General features: G+C 30.0%; 1 protein-coding gene across 1 annotated transcript; it reads left to right on the forward strand.

The window, feature by feature from the left end:
* The first annotated feature begins 1663 nt into the window (after positions 1 to 1663).
* On the forward strand, positions 1664 to 9266 carry LOC111300206 (cuscuta receptor 1-like). Its single transcript, XM_089747978.1, has 10 exons — positions 1664 to 2526; positions 2644 to 2802; positions 3191 to 3270; positions 3336 to 3486; positions 3564 to 3638; positions 4790 to 4933; positions 5084 to 5140; positions 5819 to 5932; positions 6063 to 6215; positions 6936 to 9266. Exons 1-10 carry the CDS (start codon positions 2001 to 2003, stop codon positions 9212 to 9214), a joined length of 3738 nt encoding a protein of 1245 aa, XP_089604104.1. The 5' UTR covers positions 1664 to 2000; the 3' UTR covers positions 9215 to 9266.
* Positions 9267 to 10981: the final 1715 nt, after the last annotated feature.

The raw sequence follows: 10981 nt of genomic DNA on the forward strand, positions 1-10981 counted from the left end.
AAAACTAAAAAAATATATTTTATTTTCATAATGAATAATTTTAATTATTTACTAAATAAATTTATTTTATAAAATATTTAATTTTAAAAAATTTTCAATATGTTTAAAAATTACAAAAATTAAATTTATCTAAAACTTTCACTAACTCACTCTATATTTTTTCTTGATTAAAATCAAATAAAATTATCTTTTCAAAAATTTACATAAGGTATTGAAAATTCAAATATTCTTTTCATATTCCAACTCAAAATAATTGACCAGGATTATGTCAATTGCAACTCTAACTTTCAATTTTATATTTCAAATATAGGCAAGAAATTTGATTTTATCTTTATCACTTATTATGTTCCTTTTAAATTAAAAAAATCAATATAAAAATTATCTATTTAATTATAATTGGCATTCAAGAGTTATTTTGTAAATATAAGATTATAAATGTAATATGTTATATCAATTTTTTTTAATTTTTTTCAGTTTGCTAAATATTTTAAAGTATATTTTATTATTATTGCAAGTTTGCTTTTATGAAAAACAATATTTTTGTCAATTCATTTTTCTTTTTTCAACATCTCCTATAACATTTTTTATATTTTATAAAATATTTTGATCAAGATTACAAAATTAAAAATATGCCCATATTCATCATTCAATAATATATATTTATTTTTGTTATTTTAAGAAACACATGTAATTTATTTTTATCTTATATAAACTTATAGGTGTGTAAATATTACTAAAGATAAAGATGATGCTAAACAAAGACGTGTCATTTTCTTTTGTTTTGTTAAAAATTTTTATTTTTTACAATAAGTTAGTGAGATATATGAATTTTATATATGTTATAAAATTTGAAGATTTGGATATAATTTTGGAAAGAATACTAATTTGTAAGTATATATATATATATATATACACATATATTAAACAAGTAAAATTATCATGAGCATCTTACGAGTCACAATCTAATTTATTATATTTTAATTATTTAAACTTCTTTTGATTAATACTTTTGTCATTTATGTTTTGTTTGCTTTTAAAAATATATATATATATTTTATATTATGAATAATAATATTCGTAAATTATACAGTAAAATAATATAAAAATTTTAAACATGAATAGTATATCAATTACATTTACAAAAATATGTTTAGGACAAAAATTATGAATTTATATTTGATATATTATTAGTGTATAAATATTATATACTATCAATGTATCAAAAGTTACCACTTCATTAATTTGTTTTGAATAATTAAATATTTAAAAATTAAAAATATTTATTTTTAAAGATTTTAAAATTTTAAATTTGTTAATCAATGATGTATCAATTTGTGATGTACTGATAGTGTATAATATTTATATATTGACAGCACATTAAATATAAACTTAAAATTATATACTAATTTATGACTTATTATTTTTAATATATTTAATTATCTTAATTTTAATTTTAATTTATTTTTAGAATTACCATTATTAATAAAATATGATTATATTATTATTAGCTTTAACTTGTTTTTTAAAAAATAGCAATGAATAAAGGATACCTATTCAAAACTGAAGGGAATAAAAGGCGCACTAATACCAGCAAAATAAAATGGGGAAAAAGTTAGTAAGGAGGGTTGTTTTAATGGTTGACGCCAAAGTCTCTTAAAGACATCAGCTGCTGATCATGACAATAACATATACATTCCACCTTCCTGCGAAACTTGATACGGAAGCTACATTGGAGCATAATTTCTCACTTTTGGCTGTGGAATATTGGCATCGAATTTGACATTAATCCCAGCAAGTTGGCAAAACAAAAAATAATACTAATAAGGGATATGCCATTCCAGTGATTTTCAATAAAAAAAATGTTAAAAATTACTATATGATCTAACCCTGAGTGTGTGGGGCCTTAATTATTAATTAAATTTCTTGGAAACACGACGGTTGCTTCCTTTTCTTGTAGTATTACTAGTAGTATATAAAGCCCAAGGGTGCAGTGCTGCCAAATGCATAGAGGCAGAGTTATATTAAGTGATCTGATCAGAGTGTGTGGATTAATTGGGATGGAGTCGAAACGGTTGTGGATGGTTGTTCTGGTAGCGTTCTTGTTAGGAGGGTGGTGTGATGGGTGCTGGGAGCAAGAAAAAACTGCTCTCTTGCAACTTAACCCTTTCTTTGGTCAAATTTGGGGGTTGGAAATACAGAGTTCTAATTGTTGTGAATGGGATAGGGTTGAGTGCAACACTTCCACTGGACGAGTGATGCGACTTTTCCTTAATCATACATTCACAAAAGAAGCCTGGGATGATTTATCTTATGTTTATTACGAAAATAGTTGGGAAGGTGATTGGTATTACTATAATAGTTGGGGAGGTGATTGGTCTTACTATAATAGTTGGGGAGTTGATTTGTCTTACCATAATAGTTGGGGAGGTGATTGGTATCTAAACGCCTCTTTGTTTCTTCCTTTTGAGGAATTAAACAGTCTTTATTTAAGTGGAAATTCCATCGCTGGTTGTGTTTATAACGAAGGTTCATTTGCTTTCACCTAATTACAAACTGCAACGTCAATTCATTTTTTGCATTTTCTATATATTTCTTTTGGAAAGCCACTAACTGCGCCTATATTAAAAAAACATTTTTTTGTAGGTTTTGATAGGTTGTCATCGAAATTGAGCAAACTGGAGATCCTTGACTTAAGTTTTAATCATTTTAATGATAGCATTTTATCATCCTTAAGTGAACTTTCATCACTCAAATCTTTAAATCTAGCAAGCAACAGATTTACAGGGTCAAATCCTACCAACGGTAAACTTAATATATATCATGTTACTTCCTGTAATTTTATTATATATGAATAAGGTTGAAGTGAATAAATTTTGCAGCTGATATATTTATACTGAGAATACTAAATTTATTTTTTTAATATTATTGGGAGCAGGTATTAAGAGATTATCAAAGCTGAACAATTTGGAGATTCTGAATTTACATCAAAACAAATTAGGAAACAACATCCTATCATATCTAGATGATTTTACATCTTTAAAATCTTTACGTTTGCAGAATTGTGGACTAAAAGGAACTGTTGATATGCAAGGTAGATTTGTTTCAATTTCTCTTTAAAATCTCATGCTTAATTTGAGAAAGCTTAAAATTAAGTGCTTTTGGACTGATATATTTTATTGGATTTGAACAGAATTTAATAATTTAATCAATTTAAAAGAGTTGTATTTAGGCGAAAATGAGATTCAGAGCCTCGGATCTTTATTTCAAAATGTAAGTCAACATCTATTTCTTCATCAAATATATAAGATTTGAAGTCTTATGCTACTGTTGCACAGAAAAAACAATTGAGGTTGATCAAACTTGAAGTGCTTGATTTAAGTGAGAATCTCTTCAACAACAGCATATTCTCATATGCTATGGCATTCTCAAATTTGAAATCTTTGTTTATAAGAAGTAACAAATTGAAAGGGCCGATATATATTAAAGGTAAATATGTTTCACAAAAATATAATTTTAAGTTTAATTATATGATTTGTTACTTTTTTTTTTAATTCTCTCTTCAGAATTAAATGCTTTGAGCAATTTAGAGGAGCTGTACATGGGGAATAACGAAGTGAACGACTTTATTATATCCAAAGGTACTTATGACAGTTTTTTTTTTTTTTTTAAAATGTTAAGACACTAGTTAAAATGATATATAGAAAGAAAAATGAAATTAATGCATTATTTTTTCTTTAAATTTAGTAAAAATAGTGCAATATATATAAATTTTTAAATAGTATTCTAACTATTTTTAAACCGTGTCTGTCTATAGACACCATTAATAGATTTTGTTTTTTTGTTTTTATTATTTTTACACTAATTTCTAACTATCTGGATAAAAAGAACTAAAAATGTCTTTTTTTAATACAATTACAGATACAAGAAAATTTACAACATCGCAATTAAGTATTATATTAATATATAAAAAATCATTAAGTAATTAAATTAAAAAATCAAAACATAATTAGATAAATTGAACATATCTAATTTATATCATTTTTATTAAGACTTCTTTGGCGAAGGATCTTGAGTATTTGTATCAATTTTAGTCTTTTCCCTAACACCTGACTGTTGTGCGACTTGAAATTGGTAGCCAAGTGGAATAAATCACCATACTACTTTATCAAAGTCGCAACACATGCAAAAATTAATACTAAAAGTAGTTATTGAAAGTTGAATTGGCCAATTGGATGAATTCAATCGAGAAATGGTGGCTTGTTCAATAAAAACAAATAAATTGAAAACTTATTGAATGGGACAAAAACCGATCGAACACTCAGGCCAAATCAGTTAAAGCGGTTCAAATTGTTAATTAAATCAATTTCAATACTAATTTTTAAAAAATATTTGCAACTGACAAAATTTAAATCTTTAACCTCATACTTTTTTTTACTATTAAGCCAAATGCATATTTATATTAAGGATAAATATAAATATATTTAATACTCATTTAATATCAAAATCATGCATTTGATACTAACATTCCCTTTCAATTGAACCGGTCAACTAAATTCGAAACTATCATCGGTTCAACTTGTAATTTGATAAAAAAAACATTGGCTAAAAATAGAAAAAGACTGAACCAAAATATAATTTACATGTTCATGAACTAATCTATCTTGAGTCGATAATTTGTTTTAAGCAAATCCAAAGTCTTTGAGATGTTAAAATTAAGAAAATTTATTTTGGACAACGAAAATAAAAAATAATAGTAATTTATGTAAATCCTTTACGGACAATGAAACAGAATCAAGGTTGATCAATTTGGAAGTGCTTGACTTGAGTGGGAATCTCTTCAACAATAGCATATTGTCATCCCTTGGTAGGCTTTCAAATCTAAAGTCTTTGTTTTTAGAAGGCAACAATTTGGAAGGATCAATAGATCTTACAGGTAAAATTAACCCCCATCTCTCTAAAGTTACAGAATTATTTTTTATTTTATATATATATATATATATAGCAATATGTTTTTAAAGTTTAATGCTCAGAATATTGTATTTTATTTTAATCTAATTATATTTTAATTTGTGATTTTCCTCAGTTTTAAATGCTTTGAGTAACTTGAAGGAACTGTTTATAGCCTGCAGATTCCCCGGAGGTATGTAGTGCTGCTAAAACAAAATTGCGTTTTAATCAATTTGTTCATGTTAATATATATTTCTAAACACATTAAAAAATGAAAATTCAAACTGACGGAAACATTTGCCCTTTCTTCAATATAGGCAATCTCTTATATATTTCAATGATTCATTAATATTCATTATATCTCAGTTGAAAGACATTGTACGGAGCTATCTTTTATTGTTAATGGAATTTTAGGTGTTCAAAAATAAAAATACTAGATCTATACAAATGCAAGGTTTATGCCTTTTTTCTTGTTACATTTATGTTCTATATAGGAGATTAGACAATTGCATTTTCTTCGAGCCTTGATTTATCTTTGTCAGTTTTTTACTGAAAATGTGCATATACGAGTTTTCGAGTTTAATTTTTACTTCATAAAGGTGGAGAAATATATCCTTTTTATATATGTATTTACATATACAATATATGTGGGTATGAAAATTTAAATGTTTTATTTCTTAAGTTAAATTTAAAAAATATAAGTGTGATTTATTTGTGGAATAATGAAACTCTAATTCCAATAATAAAACAATATAAAAGTGTGATCTATTCGAAAAATGCTCAATTTTTTTCAAAATTCGATTTTTGACGGTTCAAGTAAAAAAAATTACCACTTTTAGGATTTGTGTTTATTGTATTGTTTTATTTACAGGTTCAAGAAATACGGCTTGTAGCCTTCCACCAAACTCACTGGGCGTATTTCAACCGTCGTTGAAGACTCTATACTTGGCAGGATTTAGTTTTAACGGAACAATGACTACCCAAAGTATGTGCAGCTTATGCTTTGCTCCTATAATATATTGTTTCTTTTAGCAATTTGGTCTTTCCTGCCTTCACATTTATATAGATTCATTAATTTCTTTTAAAAGAGATTCATTAATGTTTTTGTTGAATAGAATCGCATAATTTTAGAAACTTGGAAGAGTTGACCTTGGAACATTCTTTTCTCCAAACCAACTTTCTTCGAAACTTTGGAGAACTTACTTCCCTAAAGCGTTTGCGATTGTATTTTTGTGAGATTGATAATAGTGGAAGCCTAACTCCTCCTCAATGCAATTTGGATCTTTCAGTTTCCTCTCATACTAAAACATTAATTTTATTTGTTTCATATATGTATATTAGAAATTGCATACACATTATGATATTATCATCGTTTTTCATTTGACATATATCTCCATTCGTTTCTATATTTTTTTATTATTGATTATTTTTTGAAACATGTCTACTTCATTTGAAGAATTTGGAATTCTTGGACATACGCTACACTTCCCTGGAAAACAATTTTCTTCAAAAAATTGGAGCAATGCCTTCTCTTAAGTTTCTATATTTAAATTATTGTGGACTCAACGGCACTTTACATACCCAAGGTTGAGATTTATATATATTGTCTCTTGCTTTCTATTTTCTGTTTGTTTCAAAGTTATCTTACCTTTATTTTAAGTCCATCCATCCTATGCTGTTGTCACTTTTGCATTTGAAAATTCTCCCAAACAAAATTTTATGCTGCAAATATTTTTCTTATATTACCCTTTATCATAATTACTTAAAAAGTAATAACACCTACAAGTACTAAACAAACACCAAACAACTTAACTACCACACAACTTTCCTATATATATTATCCCTTTGCCTCTTGATCTCTCAAAATTTTGTTGAAAGTCACTAAATGATAATATGCAAGGAATGAAAAAAGTAGTTGCTTGTCTGGTTTTTTGTTTTTTTTTCCAATGCATGACACCCTTTTATTTATTTAATATATAATACTACCTTTGCAGGATTCTGTGAATTGACAAATCTCCAAGAGTTGTACATCAGCAACAATAATCTAAAGGGTTATTTGCCCGAGTGCTTCTCCAATCTCACATCTCTTGAAAGATTAGATCTCTCTTTCAATCAATTTTCTGGAAATATATCTGCCCTAAAGAGTCTAACATCCCTTGAAATTTTATATCTCTCTTCCAATCAGTTTTCTGGAGATATATCTGCCCTTAAGAGTCTAACATCTCTAAAACGCTTAGATCTATCTTCCAATCAGTTTTCTGAAAATATATCTGCCCTTGATAGTCTAACATCCCTCCAAGTATTGATTATTTCAAACAATTACTTTCAGATCCCAATCTCATTAGGACCCTTCTTCAACCTTTCAAAGCTCAAGTATATCTATGCGGACAACAATACCATATATGCTGAAACCGAGATGCATTCTTTGGCCCCAACATTCCAACTGAAAGAGATTAGCATGGCTTCTTGTCGAAATGTCGGATCATTTCCTCAATTCCTCTATCATCAACAAGAGTTACAGATTGTTGATCTCTCTAACGTCTATTTCAAGGGAGAACAGTTCCCAAATTGGTTGTTGAAAAACAACACAAAACTAGCTAGGCTATTTCTCGCCAATAGCTCTCTATCGGGACCTTTTCAGCTACCACTCCCTTCACATTTGGGTTTATTAGATTTAGATATCTCCAACAATTTCTTCAATGGCAGTATTCCAATAGAAATTGGAGCGCAACTACCATCGTTGAATTTTCTGAACATGTCAAAAAATCATTTCAACGGTAGCATTCCCTCTTCTTTCGGTGATATGAGTTCGCTGTACTCTTTGGACTTATCCAACAATCTGTTGTCTGGGGGGATACCTGAGCACATGGCCATGGGTTGCTCCTCGTTAGCATACCTTGCATTATCAAACAACACACTGCAAGGAAAACTTTTCTCTGTAAATTTTAGTTTAACAAACTTGATGGAGTTGCAATTGGATGGAAATAACTTCTCAGGAAGGATCCCAGATTTCTTGTGTAACAACTCCTTTTTGACTACATTGGATGTCAGCAGCAACCAACTTTCTGGTCGGATCCCAAGGTGGATGGGAAATATGTCTTCTTTGGAGAAAATTATCATGTCCAATAATCATCTTGAAGGCACAATCCCTATGGAGTTCTGTCAACTTGATCTTATACTTCTAGACCTCTCAGTTAATAATATCTCTGGGAGTCTACCATCTTGTTTCAGCCCATCACAGATAAGGCAAGTTCATTTGTCCAAAAATAGGTTACGAGGATCCTTACCAGGTTCGCTTGGTAACTGCTCTACCTTGGTTACATTGGATGTCAGCGATAACTTCTTAACTGGTAACATTCCAAGTTGGGTCGGCAGACTTTCAAATTTGAGTTATCTTCTCTTAAATAACAACAAATTTGAAGGGTGGATACCAATTGAGTTATGCAACTTGAGTCACTTAAGCTTGATCAATCTTTCTCATAACAATCTTTCTGGTCGTATTCCCCCTTGCATAAAAATTACCACACTCGAAGATGTATCAGAAGACTACGTTCGTGGTCTTACAGCTGCTGGTCCCAACCCAGCATTCTCCTTCAATGAACCAATTGAATTCACAACAAAGAATATATCCTACTCTTACAAGGGGAAAATTCTACCATACATGTCTGGGATCGATCTCTCTTTCAACAATCTGGTTGGTGAGATTCCTGATGAAATTGGAAACTTCCGCAATATACTTGTGTTGAGTTTATCTCATAATAGTTTGACAGGACCAATCCCACCAGCATTTGCTAACCTCATGCGAATAGAAAGTTTGGATCTTTCTTACAACAATTTGAGTGGGAACATCCCTCCTGAATTTGCGGTGTTACATTTCTTGTCATATTTCAACGTGTCATACAACAACTTATCTGGAAAGACGCCTGAAAGAGTTGGGCAATTGGGAGCATTTGATGAAAGCAGCTATCTGGGAAATCCTTTTCTTTGTGGAACACTAGTGCAAAAGAACTGCTCACCAATCGGACCACCATTGACACCAAAGGCTTCAAATGGCAATAGAGTAGAGGATGGTTCAATTGACATGGGTGTCTTTTATGTTAGTTTCATCGTATCTTACCTAATAGTGCTACTGTCTATCGCAGTTGTACTGTACATAAATCCTTATTGGAGGCAAGCATGGTTCTACCATGTAGAAATGGCCGTTGATTCCTGCTACTACTTTATGGTAGACAATCTCCCTAGACAATTTCTTTTCGGGTATATGTAGTCAATCAATATTCATTTTCACTAAAAAATTCAGCCTTTTTTTTACCAGTGTCATGTTCAGAATTTAAATGAAGAGCTTCTTGATTTCTATCTATATGGAAATTTTATTGAATTTTGCTGAACAATGCAACGAAATTGGGTTGTGAAGTTGACACTATAGCTTTCACTAATCACAGCATATTATTCGTTGTTTTAGATCGTCTTGCCAAGTGCTTTTCAAGATGCAACAGAAAAAATCTATGAATATAGTGATAGCACCCATTTTAAAGAATATCAATTAAGGGTTCAACGTAAATAGTACATGAGAGCATTGCCACAGTTGATTGTCATTCTGAAAATTTTACACATATTTCTTGATCAAGTAGCACGTTCGGGGTTCATGTCAGTGTTAGATATTATAACTGTTTAATTGTCTTCATAACAAAGTCAAGGCCATGACATTCTACAAAAATATGTTTCTTGGCCAATTAATCTTTTTGCAATTCGCAAGCTCAGATCATTTCTATGAGAATATGAATTCGCTACTCAACAATACAAATGGCAGAATTGAGCATGACATTTGTAAATCTGTCACTAATTTGTGTTGTGCATGATACTAACCATTGCACTTAGCCAAATAAAACCTTCATTGTGAACCTCCATTACATAAGAATTGTTGCAGGTCCGCCATTCTATTTTAAATTGCTCACATAATGAGTAGAAATATAGCAATTCTTAGACATGGATGTTTTCTCGTACTTCGCAGAGTTCTTTAATGGTTTTGTTAGGAAAGCAAACAAGAATTTGGAGGCATCTAAATGAAGGTGTCAAGATTATTTAGTATAGTCTCTGTTATGTTCCACATAGTGTCTCTTTTATTTTCTATCTATTCTTTTTTCTCCTTTCCTTACAAGATAGAGTAAAAAAAATCCATCGTCAAACTTCAACCTTTTGCTTCAACTTATTGTTCACAAAGAAGCCTGCAATGATTACGTGACTAAAAAAGGAACAATTTGTAAACTGAAGTTCACTAAAGTAGCAGCTCTCTGTCATGGATGGGCAGGTTAGCAAGAGTCGAGATAAAAAAACTCCTTGGTTGTATTCAATGTGAGGCAAAACAATTATCAGGTGAAAAGTATCAGTTAGTTGGACAAAGCAATCGAATAACCGATCATTTGCATGTTACTAACAATTTGCTTTTGCTAAATGAATCTTTTTCGTGAATTTATCTAGATACAAGAACCTCACCGCGACAGATTTAAGTTTACTCAATTTAAATTCATTGAATGGTAGGAGAAAAGTTAGTGGCGTCAAAGACATGATTGTTTCATATTTATACTTTGCAATGTCTTTTATAATGGTGTTCTTAGGAGGGCTAACCAGAAATTTGGAATGGCTTCGAAAAAATGGTGTCAATTTTAATTCCAGCAATTTACCAACGTTCATATAGCTCACCCTTTATTTCCATGTTCTAGTTCTCCATACTTGAATGAGAGGAAGAATTGCAATTGTTGAACTTCACCTTTTGCTCTGACTTACTGTTTAGGAATTGACAGAAGCTTGTATTCATGTGTGACTAAAACATGAAGTATTTTAATCTGAAGTTGTCTAACTAGCTGCTTTCTGCTATTTGTGGGCAAGTTTGCAACATTGAAGATCAGAGAGTCTTTGAACTAGTACATTAGATTTCTACACCATGCATATTTGAAACTGTTTTGGATGTTGGATCCTAAGATACCAACATATTTCCCTTAGCAAAATGGATCAAAAGCAATTCCTATATACCTTT

Source organism: Durio zibethinus, chromosome 18, assembly GCF_047325235.1.
Source record: "Durio zibethinus cultivar Kanyao isolate XHJ-2024 chromosome 18, ASM4732523v1, whole genome shotgun sequence".
NCBI classification, from domain to species: Eukaryota; Viridiplantae; Streptophyta; class Magnoliopsida; order Malvales; family Malvaceae; genus Durio; species Durio zibethinus.